The 19595-nt window shown below is 49.2% G+C and overlaps 1 protein-coding gene and 1 long non-coding RNA gene across 2 annotated transcripts in view; one reads left to right on the top strand and one right to left on the bottom strand.

Moving 5' to 3' along the window:
• Positions 1-19595, top strand: part of L3MBTL4 (L3MBTL histone methyl-lysine binding protein 4) — a 342274-nt gene that overhangs the window by 316014 nt on the left and 6665 nt on the right. The window contains 2 exon segments of the mRNA XM_058556539.1: positions 10340-10373; positions 10375-10504. Of these exon segments, the coding sequence (XP_058412522.1) occupies positions 10340-10373; positions 10375-10504 (164 nt within the window).
• On the bottom strand, positions 15546-17677 carry LOC131415241 (uncharacterized). Its single transcript, XR_009222382.1, has 2 exons — positions 17365-17677; positions 15546-16179 (listed from the first exon to the last, which is right to left on the bottom strand). It is a non-coding gene; the product is annotated as an uncharacterized LOC131415241 (long non-coding RNA).

Genomic DNA, 19595 nt, shown 5'->3' with positions numbered 1-19595 from the left:
ACAGGCAGGGGGGCTTACCAGGAAACTAAGAATCGGGAGATTAGGTGTGGACATGAACACGGGGACACACTTCACGAAGCAGCAGCTGCCAGGGATTCCTGCCTCTCGAGCCCTGTCTTTCTTGGTGCGTGCGAGGGAACCAAGATCAAGGGCTGTGCCAGCAGCAGCCTCTCCTGGGTGCATTGCTGCGTCTCGCTTCTCTGAAAGCAGGGAAAACACTAAAAATATGTACAACTGCTAAAAAAAAGAAAATATCCCATAGGCTGTTTCCTCACTGAATTTGCCCAAAAGTGAAATGCGAAAAGAAGTCCACAAACTAATGTATCTATCTGTTTTCAACAAAAGACAGGATCACAAATAAAGGATGTGATAAACACCTAAGAGAGGGCACTAGGTTTTAATTCATGAGGGGCAGTCAAGCTTCCCTAAGTGCTCCCTCTCCCGAGGGGGGGCGGGAAAGGCCTTCAGAGTTGGACCCCTGTGGGCTTCAGGGCTGCCAGTGCTGGGAGAGTTTCCCCAGGACCACTTTCAAATGAGAACGGCTCGTCCGCAGGGCCGAGGGAGCACAGAAGCCTGTGCAGACAGCCTGGCTCCTAAGACACCCGGGTCAGTCACTGGGCCCTCAGAGCGCCCGCAGTGCAGGCTGATTTCTCTAATTCTGTCTGTGAACACATCAGCACCTCCGTCAGGGGAGCCCTTGGCACTGCCTTGGATCGAGTGTCTGTGCTGAGCTCCTTGCCAAGGAAGGAGGCAGCTTTCCGTGCCAGAGATGAGGAGGGATGGGCAGCAGCGCTGCCCGCGGGCGTGGGCCTCTTGCTGGCCCACTGGGGCCTGCTGCCTTTCACCTCTTGCCAGGCAGAACCCCAGATCCCTGTCCTCCCAGTAGCTCTAAGTGCAGCTTTGATCAGGTCTACATGGGTCCCAGATAGAATCCCTGGAAGCGTGTTTATTTTGAGATAAATCTGACAATACTTCCAAAGATCTGTCTGGAGACAGATCAGTCTTAGTATTGCAATGTAGAGGCTTCCCTATGAAACAACAGGCAACTCTATTTTCTGGGCATGATCAGGCCACACACACACACACCCTCGAAGGTCTTCTGGCTCTAACCCTTGAGACAGAAATGTAAAGGCAGTGATGGACAGAACCCACTCTTGAAGGATTGGGGGCAAGGAACGCCCCCAAGGTGGGGGGCTCTGGGGTCAGCATCCTAGCCCTGCCTTCGCTTGATGAGTAACTTTCGCCAAGTTGCTTAGTGTCTCTGAGACCACTGCATTATCTGTCGAGGAGAGCTAATAGCACAGCCCCTCATGAAGTCATGTGGAGTAAATAAAATAAACAGTAAGAGATGCCTGGCAAATGTTTGTCCTCTTGGCTCCCAGCTAGCCCCAAGTCCGGACTGGTGCTGGCAGAGACTCTGAAGCCCCCAGGTGTACAGGCAGCCCTTGTGTTCTTTCCATTGGATGCTGTTCTTGTCCTTGTGACTGAGTGGTCCTGCCTGGCAGGCACAGTGCTGTGCCCTGGGCTGGCTGTCTTCACCGTGAGCCTGGGAAACCATGGAGTCCTCGGGGAGCGGGCGTTTCTTTGATCAGGTTGAGTGCCCACAGACTCCTTGCTCAAACAGGCTGTCCAGGGGGCTGGCCCAGTGGCGTAGTGGTTAAGTTCGTGCGCTCCGTTTCGGTGGTCTGGGGTTCACAGGTTTGGATCTCCAAACCTTTTTTTGTGGACCTACGCACCACTCATCAAGCCATGCTGTGGCAGCGTTCCATATAAAGTAGAGGAAGATGGTCATGGATGTTAGCTCAGGGCCAATCTTCCTCACACAAAAAATAAATAAAACCAGGCTGTCCAGTGGTTGGGAGTAGGGCAGTACAGAGGAAATGGAGGTGTTCACTCGTGCACATATAGTGAGGAGCTTCAGGCTTTCTATCAGTCAAGAGGCACACATGTTCTTCTGCCCCCTTCCCATGATGTATGCCTGCCCTGCTATCTGTCAACAAACAGCTATTGAGCAGCTCCTGTGTACCAGGTGCTAGGCTAGGTGGGGAGTGGGGGTATGAAATACGGTGTCTGCCCCCACGGAGGTCGGTTGTGTAAGATTTTAAGGTTTATAACTTGTATTAGTTCACTTGCCCCTCTCAACCTCTACATTATTGGAGCTGAGAAATGGCCCAGCGAGTTCAGAGCCTGGCACGCAGACCTGCCTGGGATTTTGCACTAGTTGCACTGTGCTGTCTCCCTAGGGGCAGGTGCCCATGTGCTGCCCTCAACTCAGACAGTTTTGCTTCCAAATCCATTTGCCTCGAGGATGTATTGCTCCTTTGAATCCAGTACCACCATTCACTTCTGGAATTAAAATACAATTCAACCATTTCTTCATGCACAGTAGTGTTATCTTTTGTGTTATACTCACAGCTGTATAAGGATGGTAGGGCATTTCAACTTGGGAATGCCAAGGCAAACATGGCTTGTTCTTCCTATAATTGCTCGTGGAGAGTCAGGGTAGCAAGTTAGCTGGTAGGCGTGCCTGCTATGAGAAGAGCGACTCCAGTTCTTGGTCAAGTTGATGCTAGTATTCATTCAGTTATGATCTCGCTGTTATAAGTGAAGGAAAATGGTCTTGCAGAGGATAAAGAAATACATGCTGGATGATTGGGTTGTGGTATTCAATCAAAAGAAGTTAATGAATGATGTTTCAAGCTGTGTGAAGCAGATATTAAACTAAAGGTCACCCTTTAGCCATCAAAACATATGCTGCACCAAAGTCTCTTATTGGATGACTGAATATCAAAAGTTAGTAGGGATTTTTCTGCATTTTTGTTAAAATAAAACCAGGGGAAATCTGCTTCTTGAGGTATCAAATTGAGGCGTTACTTAGATTCCATATTACAAATAATTCCCAGCCTTTTCAGTACTGAGTATATTTGGCAAACGAGAGCCCATAGGGTGGAAACTCACTGTTTCCACTGGCACAGACTGAGGCGCATTTGTCACCGCACTCTTTGTCTCTGCAGCAAGACTCTTCAGACAGCTCAACAGGCACCTCAGGTATTAAGCACTGTCCTAAGCTGTGCCGTGTGTCAAGTCTGCACTACCCCGTGGGGATGTAAGGAGGACTGCCCTCGAGTTGATACTCTGCTAATAGAGACTGCAAAGTAAACAGACAATTTCAATATAGGGTGGCAAGTGGTGGGGGTTCCCTGGGAGCTGCCCTGAGGAGGCGGGACTCACCCACCTGACCAGCTGGAAGAGGACTGTGGACAGTGATGGGGCCTGAGGGCCTCTGTGCCAGGGAAGCGTGAGCCTCTGGGTCTGGGAACCCGATGGATAGACTCCTGGGATTGGAGACCCCTTAAAAAGGGTGTTTGCTGAAGTAGGATCAAAAGAAGGAACTAAAACCCTGCCCTCAGGAATGAAAGCTGGAGGCTAAACCCCTTCAGGAGTAGGGAGCTGAGTCCCGCTCTAGGAAGTGTGTATTATTTGCCACTTCCCCTGCTCGTTTGAGGACTTATTCCTCAGGATCCAGCTGTGTTTGGCAGTAAACCCCTTAGAATGCACTTCTGTGGAGGCAGCAAGGCAAGAGAAGCCAGGAAGCTGTGTCCCATGGGCCAGCAGGTGTGGGGCGGGCCGGAGGAGCACCTGGGGGCCAGAGGAGATGGGGCAGAGAGAGAAGGAGAGAGAAGGGGGCTTAAGTTCCTGGCGTGGGCCAGGGAAGAGAGACAGAGAGCTGTGCAGGGGGAGAACGGGAGGACTCCAGTGTCAAGCGGGGGTTGGATGCAGCTTGGGTGCCCACTGCGTAGGAGCTTTGAGGAGCCACTCAGCCCAGGGAAGAAGACCGGCAGCCGGCTGCAGCGGCCGGATGCTCCTCCGTAAGGAGCGATGCCTTCACGTCCCCAAAGATGCAACTGTGAGGACCGTGCCGAGGAGCACCCAGGAGAAGGGCGCCAAGGCGGGCACGTTGTCCAGAGGGAAGGGGGCCTAGAGTGGACAGGGACTGAGAAGGGCCGTTCACTCCTCGCTAAGTGAGGGAGCATGGTGAGGAGGGCAAGCCGGTACTTGAGAAGAGGTAGTGAATTGTAAAGCCCAGGAGGTGGAGCCTCAAAGGAGGTGGGCTTTTCCGTGAGGCTTGGAAAATGGCAATAGGCATCTAGAAACTTCAGAGCTCTTGTCCCCTAACTCTTCCCCAGGAGGTACCCAAGCCCTAGTGAGGAAAGATAAGCAGCTGGGTTCCTACAAACTCCTTTAGGATTTAGTGATTTGGGGGTGTGCAGTGACGCTTTTAGAGAAGGTGGCTATAAATCTGAGTAGTTCCTAACCTAATTTTGAAAGTCGTTCTCTGCTTTTGTAGTAAACAAACACAGTTCCTCCTTTCCAGATACATGCATTCATTCAGTCATTTATTCAACTCAACAGATATTTATGGAGCATCAACTGTGCCAGACACAAATATAGAAAGTTGTCTCCCGATCTTGTTTGCTCTCCTCTTGTTCTGTTTTTCACTTTGGTTTTGAGGAACGTAGCGGGTAAAGAAATGGAAATGAGGAGTGACTGAGTAAGCCCAACTCCATCAAAGCCAAGAGAAGATGATGCAGCATACCAATGACAGTCTGAGCGTGTCAAGTACAAAGACCTTGAAGACAGATGACGATGGGAAGGAGAAAATGTTACCAAGTGCAAAGCCCATTCTGAACATTCCCTTGCTTCTCTAGCAGAAGTCGCTACTGGAGCACAGTGCCTCAAACAGAGTAACTTTTCAGTAAGTGCTGGGTAAATTGACAAAAGACAGTCAGTGACTGTCACAGATTATACAGTAGGAGGGAAGAATCACATAACTGGATATTGGGACGGATTGCAATTTTTTTTTCCTACCTCCTTTACAGAGCAAAGAACACAGTAGAGTTGTTATCCATTTCATTGAAGAGAAGGTTACTTGTGAAATGGGTCTCTGCTTTTAGTGGGATTAAAAATAACTTGAGGGGCTGGCCTGGTGGCGCAAGCAGTTAAGTGCGTGAGCTCCACTGCGGTGGCCTGGGGTTCGCCAGTTCGGATCCCAGGCACGCACCGGCACACAACTTGTCAAGCTATGCTGCGGCGGTGTCCCATATAAAGTAGAGGAAGATGGGCATGGATGTTAGCCCAGGGCCAGTCTTCCTCAGCAAAAAGAGGAGGATTGGCAGATGTTAGCTCAGGGCCGATCTTCCTCACAAAAAAAAATAAAATAAAATAACTTGAGGCCCAGTCATGCAGCCTCTGGTTACCATTTATGACTCACTTGCTTCAGTTTTGTTGTGTGAGCTTTTGTGAAGAAACAGCCATATTTTAAAGAACCTTTCCATAAAGGATTTTTTTTTCTTTTGTGGTGGTAGAGCAGGAGTGGGAAGGACAAGTGAGAGGGGCAGCGAAGAAATCAGGTTATTTCAGCTGAATTAACATCCTTTAGTCTCTCAGTACTTGTCTAAGGCCTGTGGAGTCTGGAAGCAGATGGTGCCGTACACCACGTCTTGTGAGTGTTTGGTCATCTTACTTGAAAGGCAGCCCCTAGGTCACACACCATGCCTAGCTGGCCCCATCTGGTGGTCCTTGTGGACTTGGAGAAGATGGCCTGTGCCCGGCTGGGGTTTCCCCACGTTCCAGAGCAGAGAGCACTTACCATTGACACTTAGGTTGCATCAGGGAGTCAGCTGGATTCCAGCAAGTTATTGCCTCTGCAAGAAAGGTAATGACTTAAGGTTTTTGGAGGTGGAACTCTTCATTTCCTCCTCTCTGAGTACTGCCAAATGGACTCAGTTCTGTGGCCATGTCTTCCAGCCCTCTAGTCCAGGGCCTCCTTGTATCCTGGAGCTGGACACAGAGCTCAACATGGTGGCCTCGGAAACTGGAGAGCACTCCAAATCTTGAAGCACTTTGACTGAAATCATTGAACACTTCATTATATTTTTTAAAAGGCATAAAACCCAACAGAAATTCCCAACGAGAGAAAAATAGTAGCAAAAACATTGTTCCAACCAAACTATTCTACAAATGGCAGATCACTGAGGTGACAAGTATATGTGTACTGTCTGTTTCCTGGAAACGTAAAGACATCTTAAGTGTAGGGATAGCTTCATATATTGTCACTCACACGTTGGTGTTAGAGACAAAGCCAAGATTACATGTGAATTTAATTTTCTGGTGCAAAAAGGCGTTTTGATTAACTAAATGTTAAAACCTCCAGTAGGAGGGCTTCTTTTGCAGACTGAATTTCCTTGGCTGACTTTTAGGGGAGCTGGGTAGGAATCATTGCTGCAGGGAGGCAGGGTAACTGGGAAGCATCCCGTAAGCCTCAGCTATGTTAGGTGGACACGGGGCTGGGGGCTGGGCCTAGTGGATGGAGTATGTCAGTTACCCAGTTAGGAAGACCGTTTCTGCCTTCTGCTAATGGTAGACATCCTTTTCTAATCTAGAAGCCTCTGTTTATTCAAAGTGCCCCAAGATAGAATAATCTGATCCTTTTGATCTAGTGAGAATGATTTCTGAGGGCAGCCTACACCTTCATCACAGGCTTATGCTCTTTAATTTATCAACAACTATTTAGTGAGTATCTAATTGACATGAGCTGTGCTGGGCTTGGTAAAAAGCTAAAATCAGTATATGCGCATTTGATAAAAATGGATGCAAATTTCTAAGTGGATATTTTCAAAAGTCTAATTTAATGCACAGAATTTAAAATAATGCAAATCACCCCACATTTTAAAAGTCTGTCAAGAACCACATAGTTTCAAAGCTGGCAGGCCGAGTGTGTTTTCACAGTGTTGTGTGGTTGCCGCACATCAGCACCCATTTGCCTGCGCCACAGATGCCCCACCCTGTGTCGGCAGCGTCCAGTGGATTTCCACTCTCCTTTCCTTCCTCTAGGACCCTGCACATGATTTTGGTGACCACTGCACTGTCATTCCAGGACCACGTGGGTGTGAAATTGGAACAAGGCCCTGCAGATCCTGAGTTTCAGTCTGAATTTCAGCTTTCATATGTTTTGGGCACGTCTAGCCACACTGCCTTTGGAAATTTTCTATATGTCCCCACGTTCTCTATTGTTACAACTTAAAATATCTGTCTATCTTATAACAGTAATGTAATATCTAACCTGTATTGAACACTCACTGTGTACTAAGAGCTGTTCTCATCCCAACAACTCAGTGAGGTATAAGTACTGTTATTACGCCATTTTAAAGATGAAAAATCTTGATACACGGGAATTAAGGATCTCCTCCAAGGTCACTCAGCAACTATGTGGGGACCAGGATTACAACCAGGCAAGCAGGTGCGGACCCTGCATTTCCCCCGTGCCACCGTCCTCTGAGGAAGCCTGTCCCAGCATTCTCTCAGCTGGACCTGCAGACCCCGGCCCCAAATCATCAGCTTAGGAAGAAATTACACCTGGTAAATGGTACAAAGAATGCAAAACAACCACCATGAAACACTCTCCAAAATGCATTCTCTCTCTTTTGTTACTGTTGAAAAGTTAGTCTTGCATTTTGTGAATTTTGAATACTGCAGCTTCCCTTCACAGAGCGTCAGTCCTGACCTCCAGCTGCTTACAGTCGAGTTTAGAGCAGCACCTACCATTTAGTGAATGGTCCTGTGTGCTGGGGACCACGCCAACCCCTCCCGCCGGCTCTCCATGATAGGTATTGTCGACGCCAGTCATGTCTCCGAAATGGCTGACTAGTCATCCAAACTGCCTCCGCAGGAACTCCCTCCCTAACCTAACTCAAGTCTTTTTGGGCAGGAGAACTCCACTTTCAAGCTTTCCGTCTCATGATGTAAAATTGATAATGGTAAAAACGTTATTCATTTCAGCATGTAACTGCTGCAGGCAAGCATTACCCAAAAACCTGAGGTTGCAGATAAGCAGACAAGCCCTATACTCCCGTGAAGTTGACTCCAGGGAACGGATCTGCGGCCCAGCGAGTGGTTGCAGCTTTCCCCACTGCCCACGGCATGAAGAGCCTGTTCCCCACTAAGTTCGTTCAACCTTTGGGAAATCTAGCTTCCACCTCCCTTCAAACAAACAAACAGTTTGATTTAATAGGGACACAGTTAAATGTATTCAGAAGCCATAGATAGCCTCAGCCGCTGGAGTTCAGGGGTACAGTGCAAAGCTAGAGCTCCCCATCTCTCATTGTAACCTAAAGTCCATCCTGCTGCTGGAAGTGACTGAAGACCCTGTCTTCCAGTGCCTGGAATCATGACAAGTAGGAGACTGAGGAACCCCAGTACTGGCAACCCCTCCTTAGGTGTATTTCCGAGTGGATGCCTCAGCACCCAAAGCAATTTGCTTCCAAAATTGTGATGTGGAAAACTCTCTTGCTTGAGAGCACAATAGTTTTTTTTTTACATTTTTAATGCCTTCAACCTTTATTTGTCAATCATAGGAATCCAATGACCATTACTTGACATCTTTGTACCTCCAAAACATGATTCATTAATTGTGTGTTTTCAGAGTCCTATCCATTTTGGAAATGATACATAATTGATTTACCCAGGGTGTGGGTTTGAGATACAAATGTGATTTTTTTTTTAAGTTCATGCTATATCAGCAAAACAACCACTTAATGGATGCAGCGATTCTTTTCCAGAATAAAGCCTGGCTTTGGCTCAGGTCTTAATCCGTAGGAGTATGTAGCTTTGACTCTTGGTTTCCAGGAGAGTCCTTGCTGGTTCTGCATGGCCGTGTCTGCAGACCTGCTCCGTGCCGCTCCCTCCCTGGGTTTCCAGGGCTTGTTTTGAACATGCTCCTTGTCCAACTGACAACTTCATTAAAGAACATTCACATTTGTAAACATACTGACTTTTCAAAGAAGATGTGAATTTACGCTTCAGAACGGGCGCACATGCTGTTGGCTGAACTACATAGAGGGAGGTACACTATTTACATACTAAAAAGGTCAGTGTTGGACAGTCAGCATTTAGAGATGAATTTGCTGCTGCTTGCAACTAGAGCATAAAAGTTTGAGAGAAGGCCACAATTTTGCTGTCCCTTTATCTGTGTAGACAGCAAGCATGGGTAAATATGCAGGGTGTCTGTGCCCAGCGGTCAGGGCAGTGACGGATGGCTCCTTCACAATTTAGAACCTGATTAGTAACGGGGTCATGACTATGTGACCATGCAATGTGCAGGTCAGCCTTATGTACTGAAATCTGTAATTAATTTGAGGCAGAAAGATTTGCATAATAGCTTTTCAGACTCTGTTAGTAAAACACAAATCATCATCATGAACTTTAAATTATGTGGCTCCTGTTAAGCAAACTAGGCTTGTAGAGGGCTTCAGATGTTTCCCGTTGTGGCCTTTCTTATCAAAGTCTCTATCAGCAGCTTTATTTTCTAATGTGTGTTGAAAGTATCTGAAATGATGTCATTATAAAGGCATCAGTTGTCTCTGAAATCTCTATAATGTGTTTGCTCCTTATCCATTTGTACATTCAAAGCCAAATAATTAGGGATTATGGCTCCTTCTAAATGTCAGGATATGACGCAAGAGTAAAGCCACCCTTGAAGGTGGAAAACTAGTTCAGAAAGGCTGGGAGAAGTGGGAGGTGGAATTGAAGTCACTCCTTGGGGAGAGCAGCCACTCTTGGGCAAGCCAGCAACCACTGCCCTGCATGTTGTAGAACCACGGCACGGTCAGAGCTTTTGATCTCAAGAGTCTGTTTCAGAGTGCATGTGCCAGGCCAGTCCCATCTCAGCTGCAGCTGCTTTTGCAAGGCCCAGCCAGGTCATCGTGTTTTGCTGGGTGCTACAGCAGCAGCTGCCACCAGGTTCTCACAGGGCCTTGTGCTGCACTCCATGTTCAGTGTCTTCCAAGGGACCTATGCAGCCACATGTGGACCTGGGCTCATTGCCTCTTTGGGGATGTACAGAGTGGCTGCCTGGAGGAAATCATTCTTTGTGTCTGTGCACATCCCAGGTGGCTGGGTGTGCCAAGCCCCTTAATAGCCATTCTGTGAGGCTCTGTGCCTCCTCGACTCCTGATGTAGGGAGAGAGAAGCCAGTGGTAGTGTCAAGCCAGCTCTCCGTTGGCATCAAACAGAGCCCCACAGAGATGATTTGCTTAGCAAATAGCCACAGGCTCCAGGGCCTTATAGAACATCTGTCTTTCATGACCATTGTTTTGAAACAGAGCAGTGGTATCGGCTGTGCTTGGAGACTCCTCCTGGCACTGAGGCTGTGTGACCAGAAGACCAGGGTTTGCACTGTGTCTGCACTTTCCCTGACCTGACTCTGGACAGTGAGGGCTACCCAAGATGGTGCTCGCTAACTCATGCCGTCCCTGCCTTGTTCGCCCTGCCTCTCTTTCAGAACACTCCATGGAGCAGACGCAGCAGGCGCTGCACAGTCTTCAGGTTGTCCATGTTGGTTCACCCTTTCCGGGACCTTCCCCTGGGCAGGGAGCAGCACTGCAAGCTGCTTCCAAGCGTGGCTCATATCCAAGTAGGCGAGGTGGCCCAAGGGACAGCGGATGAGGTGAGTGGAGCTGCTCTGGGGTCCTGGGATAGAATGTGCCCTGCTGCTGAGAATTTCCCCTGAGCACCGAATCCACTGTATCAAATTAAGATCCACACCTGAGGGAGAAGGCAGGCGTGATTTTGAGGAAATTAGGAAAGCCCAGTAGGTTTTGTCCTCATCTCCCAGAACCCTCTCTGTGCTGCATCGCCATCAGCCTGGGCTAATTAGGCCGAGGGTCCAAGTCTCCAGGCCACATCACAGATTGAATTAGAGGAAGCATCTCAGCCTTGGGGTCGCAGCAGCCCCTGTCCTAAGCTGCATCTTCCCTGGGAGGAATCCCATCCCCAGGGTGTTCTGGGCCCGCAGGGCCAGGGGAGGCTCACCTGTTCTCACTACAGAACAAGTCTGTGCTGCCCCTTTGTCCATCCGAAGTCACAGATGACCTGGTCAACTTTAGGTTTATTTTTAAACTAAATTAGATCACAGCATTGCACAAGATGCTGTACAGAGGGGAAAATGGACCCGATTTTAATATGAGCATGCTTGACAATATTGGTTTTCATAAGGATCAGGTAGGCCTCGTTGCTTACTGTATTGCTGTAGAAATGCTTCATATGTACAATCTTCTTGTAAGGAATATACTCTTTGACTGACAATCTTTTTGATAAAGATATTGTTTTCACTACCTTTAACAGGGCTTAATTAAAGTTTTTTTAAATGAAGGGAAACCCTGGGTCACTCTAAGGACAAGATTAGAGCTGTGTTAAATCAGTCACCACACGTTCATGGAGCGCTGACTGCACAACTGGACTTACCCTTGGTTTAAGCCTCCCTTTCCAGCGCCAGACCCGGAGCAGGCAGCAAAGGCCGTGCAGAGGTGGGAGGTGTGGAGCCACCCTGCTCCCCCTCCTCCTCGCAGGCCCCTCACAAAATCTAGCTGGCGGATACCCCTGCCCAGCATTCCTCCACATGGAGCAGAGGGGCCGGCGTCTTTTCCCCGGCAGAGCCTGCCTGCCCACCTCTCCTTCCACTCTTCCCAAGGGCCCCGGAGGTGCTGGGTGTTTGGGGAATGGCTAAATGTGATCCTGCTCCTTAAAGAGTGTGCAGAGTCTGCCCCGCCCCCCCGCTTATGGATTTTTACCAGGTTACAAAGCGTGCATCTGCTTCATGACCCGCCAACTGGATTAAACCTATTGTGTCTGTAATCTAATCCTGTGCGGCTTTGCCCTTGAAACAACACTGCACGTCAAGGGGAGCTTGACTGAGAACTTTTGTTCCTGACTTTGACTTCATCTGAAGTTCCACCTTTCTTAGAATAAGACTCACCGTGGCTCCTCTTCCCTTGCTTGTCACCGTGCTCCTGGCCCCTCACATCTTCTCTGTCCTGCTCAAAAAGATGTCGCAAGGACAGCCACCGGCATCCAGCTCTCCATATACAGAGCAGCTGCATCCTGAAAGTGGGCGAACATGGTAGAGGAGGGAGCGCTCCGGGGTGTTTCTACCCGCTGTCAACAGGCCCTGGCTCTCCCAACACGTCCTGGCCTGCCCGGCGGTCCTCACTGCCTTTCCGGTCTGACCACCAGGCCCTGCACGCTGCTCTCATGCTTGCACAGCCGCTGCCGCCTCGAGTGCCCCTCCCACTGTGCCTGCTGCCATGGCCAGCCGTCAACTCAGTCCACTCCTGCAGGAGCCTCCAGGCTGGGCGCCCCCTTGGTCTAAGTCTTCTGTTGCTGCCCTGTCCTCGCTGTGTGGCCCCAACCAGATGGGGAGAGGCCTCGTCTCACTCACCTGGTGTGTGTCCTGAGAACCTCTTACTACACCTGGCACTTGTAGATGACCCAGTGAATGGTTGTTGAATGACTGTTGAATGACAAGGGCATCGTGAGCTGGATTTGGAAACAAAAGTGGACTATATCTAAGCAGAGGAAAGAAGGGAAGCCATTCCAGTTGCAGGGAAAAACAGGAGATTGCACGGAAGTGAGTATGACAAATGCCAGGATGCATCCTTTACTAACATCAATAATGATAGTGAACAATGCTAATACAAAGATAGTAAGGCAAGTCCTCTTATTTTGCTCATTTTACAGATAGGGAAATTTAGGCACCCAGAGACCAAGTGACTTCTCAAGGCCACACAGTCAGAGCCAGGTCCTGAGGTGACGTCTGACTCACCACGCACATGCCGAGCTGGGCACAGAGGAAGGTGACCTGGATGAGAAGATGGGCAGGGGTGAGGCTGGGCACTGGACCTGCATGGTAGTTGCTCAGCAGTACGAACCAACTGAGGTTCTAATGAGAAAGTCACTGTGGAAGATGGTGCTTCCAGAAGACAGGAATGGCAAAGATCTGCAAAAAGAGAAAGAGTGAGAAGAGGCTGAGAAGAGGGAGATGCCAGAAGTCACCAGCGCGCTCCTGGTATAGAGAAATCAGGGCCTGGACCAGGCACGGCGGCCGGAAGAACACCTGAGTTCAGTGGACGTTTCAAGTCAAAAGCACGAGGGAAATTGATCAGATACAGAGAGGAAGAAGTGGAATGAGCCACTGAGATTCTGTTTATAGTCTCAGCACTACACAGTTCAGTGCTTAATTAGGATAATAAATGTGAAAGCTGCAAAGCCTGAAGAATTCACCAGAAAGAATGGAAAACTAGTGGTACCATCACAAGAAATGAAACTTTGGGGAAAGGAAGCATTTTGGGGCAGGGAGATAAGGTGATGAATTTGTTATGGGACAGGTCCCTGTGGATTACACGGATAGATGAAGAACCACTCTTCCAAGGGGCAGAAATACAAGATGGGGGTGCCAGTAAAGAGTGGAGGCAGAGGTCACTGAGTGAACGCTCCTCGAGGACATGAGGGCCCAGAGGGAGCTGCTGAGGTTGGAGTACAGGGACCAAGTTAGACAGTGCAGGGGGAGGGCCTGGGAGGGGGCGCTCTGCAGAGAAGCCAGGGGTCCTTGAAAGAGAAGTGTCGAGAGGAGGCCAGCTGTGAGTGTTCTGTGCAGCAGGACAGATGCCAGATTGAGGGCAGGGGTTCCTGGCTGGGGCTGTGGAATTGGGCTTCCGGAGATTTGGAAAAATTATGTACAATATGTGTACGTTTTTTCCTTGAGAGGAGGGCCAGAGCTTTTATTAACTTCTCAAGGGGGACCATCATCCAAAAAGAACCAGAACCGCTGTTTTAGGAACATTGAGCAGTGAATAGGAAATCTGGGGGGACTCTGATCTGACAAGTTTCGAGTTTGGCACTGAATAAAAGTGAGAGATTGGAGGACGATTCAAGGGAAGTGGCTGGTCCATGCACAAGTCTCATTTGGACGGGAGGGGTCTCCAAAGGAAGAGATTCCCTGGAGGTAGACTGAAGATGCCATCAAGGGTCATTAAGGTGAGGTCACAGTTCCTGAGTTCTCTGTGATGGGTGCACATGAAATCCCAGCCTTTTATTGCTGGCCTTAGAAATTTTCTAGATTAAAAAAAAACCACGATCAGAGAGGCTGTCTTTATAAAGTGCTCCTGCTCACGATGCTTTGTGATGCTTCCGTAACCGTGGCTTTCCCCCAGAGAAAACAGTTATGGTTATTCCCTAATGTTTAATATGTCTTAGTCCTGATGTCTCCCTAACTAGATGCCTTGGAGGACAAGGACCATATCCTAAATTTCTGTCAGTATCCTCATGTTCTATAGCACATTTCCCAGCACCAAGATAGGTCCGCAACAAGACTCTGATGGGTTGACAGTGTGGGCTTTGTGATGGTTCTATTTGTATCTTTGAAAATAAGGCAGCCCTCAGAAGGGGGTTCACTTAGGGTGCATCCCAGTGAGCACCAGCAGCAGAGTTTGTGGCCATTCCAGATGCCGTATGAAAAATGGCGAGCAGGGCAGTGAGGATTTGAAAAGGCAGTGCAGGGTGAGCAGGAGGCAGGGGGCGTGGTGGGGGTGGCTGTTCTCTTGTGCTTTGTTCCCACTGGGCGTATTGAAGGGGAACCTCAGGAGACAGGGACAGGCCGTGTTGAAAAGGGACTTGTATGTGGCTGTGTTAAGTGCCATTCAGTGAGACTTAAGGGGGGCATCTGTCTAGGGCAGAAGATGAAGCGCAAAAACTCTCCCTTTGCCTGCCGTCTTGGCCTGGGAGGGCGACCTTGCTCTGCTCCTGACACCTGTGAAGAGAAGCAGCGGGCCTTTGAAACATTTCCCAGAGGGTGGGGACAGGCTTTTAACTCCTTTGTCACTGGGGCTGTTTCTACTTGAGAAGTGTTTTTCAAAGCACAGGTATAAAGTCAATTTAGTGGTTCTTGAACAAGACAAGACTGGATGAAAGTACCTAATTGTAGTAAAGGTTATTGTTTTGTGAAACCTGTTAGAAACATGTGGGCGTGAGCACACACGGCAGTTATGGTCAGTGTGAAGTGTATTTCTTACTCTGGGACATGGAAATATTCTATAGAAGAGGATAAGTGTTTAAGAATATGGACTGAAATATATTTGTCTTTTTACATCTTTATAGCAAAGTATCTTGCCCAGAGTGGGTGTCTGACAACCAGTGGGTGAGTGAATAAATGAGGAGGTGAATTGTATGCAGTAGCCTCCTGCCAGGTGTCCGTGGGCACATGAGGGCTGGATGTCACATGTGGTGTGCACGTTACAGCCACAGGTGTGACTCGGGGATGCTTGGTGCACGTACGGGTACTTTGAGTTCTTACATTCAAAAGTGCTTTTTAAAGCAGCACTTATAAGTCACTCTGGCCTCAACCACATGTCCCTAAATGTCCATTCACTTTAAAAGATGGTGGTCACTTGGGCTGGCCCTGTGGCACAGTGGTTAAGTGCGCACGCTCCGCTTCAGCGGCCCGGGGTTCGCAGGTTCGGATCCCGCGCGCACACCGATGCACCGCTTGTCAAGCCGTGCTGTGGTGGTGTCCCGTGTAAAGTAGAGGAAGGTGGGCACGGATGTTAGCCCAGGGCCAGGCTTCCTCAGCGAAAAGAGGAAGATCAGCACTGGATGTTAGCTCAGGGCTGATCTTCCTCACACACACACACACACACACACACACAAAGATGGTGTCACTTTAAAAGCAATCTTTACATAGGAGGGAGTGTTTTGAAAAATTCAGGATACTGCTAACTACGCATAGCAGCCCTTATAAAAAAGGGCAAATAACAAATTCCACTGTTAAGGAGACTCAGGCTGGAAACATGGTCCCCAGTGGACTTTGAGCCGGTACAATCAGGCACACAGCTACACGCTGAGCAAGAGGGAGAACACCACCATTTGGAAAGATGTAAGGGAATGGCAGCCTCACGGAAGAAAACAAGGCCTGCTGAGCTCCAAGAGGACACCAGGGAAAGTAGGTCGCGGGGGGGAAGTAGGCTGGGTAAAGTAACGGGCTCTTCTAAGAGCCTGCACAACGTCATCACTCTTAGTCTTTCCAAGCTGCTGCAGCATCCCTAGAATTAACTTGGTGTCCTTCCAAAACAGAGCCAGGGTTTTAGCTGTGGGACACTGCGCTCCAGAGAGCTGGGAACCGCCTGCGTGTCAGCCTCCACACCAGGTGTGCTGCCCCGCTCCAGCAGGGCTACCTTGACCTCAGAAAAGCAGACGTGGCCACACAGCCATCTTGGGTGGAGGCTGAGGGATGCGCCTCCCTCTCTCACAGAGTCACTCCCATCTGAACAGTTCTCCACGTGTGCCACACACCTGAAGAAGAAAACAAGGTTTTGAGGGCAGAGTGAGAGGGAAACTTTCTGGTTCTGCCCTCATGGTGTGTTAAAGCTCACCACTTCACGTTTAGAAAACTTGTAGCAAAAATGTTAATGTTATATTAAAGCTTAAAACATAATTTATTCTTAGGGAGAATAAAATAGTAACGATCCTGAATAATGATGATAATGATCAAGGCGTGTGGATATTTTTTATTTCTGGCCAGAAAAGTCTGCCTCAATAGATTTCCTGGAATATGTTTTTTACTTTGGAAAAAGAAAGACAGGTTAAATAGAATCAGAATCTCTTTCCAAAAAGACAGAGAATTTCAGACATGTGGAAAAGCAAACGAGGTCTTGCTGCCCCACTGTTTGAGGAAGGCGGGCCTGCGAGGGGTTGCTCGGGTACTCCCTAAGGGCCACCTTGCTCGACAGCACTGGTCTGTTTACTCTTTGGTTTCACACATGTATTCCCATTAAAAAAATCCAATCTACCTTTGACATGGACAGTGATTTCTTGGCTAACAACACTAAGAACGGGGAATGGGATCCTGTTTTCATTTATTTGGTCAGAAAAGGACATTTTAACCTACGCAAACCATCAAAGCAACACACAACCCTTTTGCTGTGAACAGGAGTTCCTGGAGCGTGTATTTAAAAGACCGTCTCTCGAACACTGCACTTTGCCCATAGGGAACCCAGGGGCCCGATTGCTGGCATGGTTTCCCCACTGGAGCCAGTGATTAAGACACGACAGAACGTGCGTCTTCAGCTGCTTCCTAGTCCCACCTTTCTATTTTTAATTTTCCTACTATGATATTGTTGGGAGAGAGGGAGAATCTCCCTCTGCACTTTTCCTTAAGGTTCTTCTGGCTGGCCAAATAATTAACAAGACAGGTTAGCAGGAGAAAATAATGCCAAGTTTAATAACACGTATACATGGGAGAAAGCAGGGACACTGCGTTTCTCAACACAATAGCAGAAATTCTCGTCTTAAATACCATGTTCAGCTAACGACAAAGGAGGATGTTGGGGGTGGGGGGAGTCAGTTACAGGAGATTACCGCTAAAGCACAGTAAACAAGAGTGAGGTTATTATGCAGATTTAAGGCCTCACCTTCCACATTGATAAGCCTCTAGAAATGAGGCCATCCCCCCTCCTCCCAAAACAGAGAGGGAGATACCTTTACAAATGGAGATTCCCTTATAAATGTAAATGTTTGTCTGGCAACTCCTTGCAGGGCCATCCAGAGAATGTGGCCAGAGAGACAGAACTTCCGATAAGATGGGCTTGTTGGTGCCTTTCCTATTGTAACATTTATCCTACATTATCTTTACAGCCATCAAGATAGATCTGTTCCAGGAAGGAGTTACTATGTCAAATTCTTTAGGCAGTTAGTGGGGGAGGTCAAATGTCCCTAGAGAAAACAACCAAGGTAAAGAGATAGATTTCAGGGTGGCCAAATCTTGATCTCCCACAATATTCAGCCCTTTTCATGTGAAAGAGCCATCCCAGAAGAACCTTCCTTTAGCACAGTGGCTCTTAACCACGGCGACTTGGGCAACATCTGGACAGATGTTTGGTTGTCACAACAGGGAAGGGGGAGTGCTATGGGTGCCCAGCAGGTAGAGGCCAGGGATGCTGCTGACCGTCCTGCCGTACACAGGACAACCCCCACCAAGGCATGAATGGGGCCCAGCATGTCAGCAGTGCCAGGGCTGAGAACCTGCTCTCCGGTGTTGTTCCTGCACTCAGCTCTGGTTCCTTTGGCCCCATGCCAGCCTGGGGGCAGATGCTCAGGATTTATCTCGCAGCCCCTCCTGCCTCCAGCTCCCCATGTGGAGCAGCCGCGCCCTCAGGGCTCCCCACATGACTGGTGCAGGCCTCCCAGCTGATGCCCTGCCTGGCCCATCCACACACTGCCCGGTCCTCTCTCCCGTGTTCTCTCCCACAGGGGTCCTCAGCCCGAACTGCACATTAGAATCAACTGAGGAGTCTAAAAATATACGCCAGCACTTGTGCCCCATCCAGCTTGATTAGTTTGGAATCTCTATGGCAAGAGCCTGGCCTTAAGTCGTTTGTAAAGCTCTCCAGGAGCTTCCACCGTGTGGCCATGGCGGAGAACCACCCCGCCAGCGCGCCTGGGGCCTGCGGAATTCCGCAAACCCATGCCTGGACACCACGGCCCTCCTCTATTGCCTTATCCATCTCTGGCCCTCTGCTCCGCTGGTTCTATGCAAGCTGGACTCCTCACTGTTGATGACATGCACGCTGTGCATCCTGCTTGTGGCCTTGCTCCTGTGAGGCTCTGTGACTCGGTCTCTACCCATCCACGCAGAATCGCCCCCGGTGGAAATACTGTGCAGCCAGCAGAGCCCATCTCGGCTCCCACTTCCATTGCGGTGCTTTCCTGAGTTCCCATCTGCGCCTCCTGGAAGCCCCTGGCCTTTATAACTCTCCTCTGGATTTCAGCATACTGGACCATGGATTATGGTGATTGAAAAGCCGTCCTTTACTCGCCATTTTCCCTCTATTCTCCCATCACTAATCAAACCCTAAACCTATTGACAGTTCAGGCTTGACCTGCTCGCAGGTCCAGCCTTCCCAGCACCCAGCAGAGGCCTCACACGTGCTGTGGTCAGGACATACTTGGCCAGAAGCGCAGCCTGGGAAATGACCAGGCCTCATCCCCCTCTCAGTGTCCCGGCCCCAGACACATGCCAGAAGCCCCTGCCAGCACATGCCCCAGTTGCCACGTCTCTGCAACTTGACCATCAGCATTACAAAGCTTTCCTCAGCTCCCTGCAACACCAAACACATGCTCCATCCTTACCGTCCACCTCAGAAAGAGAAAACCATACAACCCAGCAAACAGCCTCGGCTTCCCGAGCACGGGGACCGCCAGAGTGCCAGCTCTCAGCTGAAACCCCTCAGTATCGTGAGGGTGAGGCCAGCTTGAGGCAAGCAGACGCCTCCTAGCGCTCCCAGGGCTTGAATCTGCCCTTGTGCGGCAGCATGATGACTGGTTTGGGGTGGTTTATTTTTATTTTTTTTAAACAATTCCAGTTTAATTTTTTTTTATTTATTTATTTTTTCCCCCAAAGCCCCAGTAGACAGTTGTATGTCATAGTTGCACATCCTTCTAGTTGCTGTGTGTGGGACGCGGCCTCAGCATGGCCGGAGAAGCGGCGCGTCGGTGCACGCCTGGGATCCGCCCCCGGGATCCGAACCCAGGCCGCCAGCAGCAGAGCGCGCGCACTTAACTGCTAAGCCACGGGGCCGGCCCAGGGGGTGTTTTTTTTAAATTGTCATCATCCCGCACTTTGGAAGGATGATTGTAAATGACTCATGATAAAATAACCTTGTGGCATCCTAGGGGTGCTTGACGCCAATACACTGATTGCCCCTAAAAAA

This window comes from Diceros bicornis, chromosome 16 (genome assembly GCF_020826845.1).
Source record: "Diceros bicornis minor isolate mBicDic1 chromosome 16, mDicBic1.mat.cur, whole genome shotgun sequence".
NCBI lineage: Eukaryota > Metazoa > Chordata > Mammalia > Perissodactyla > Rhinocerotidae > Diceros > Diceros bicornis.
The sequence above is the reverse complement of the archived record's forward strand: the minus strand, read 5'-3'. Positions and strand labels throughout refer to the sequence as shown.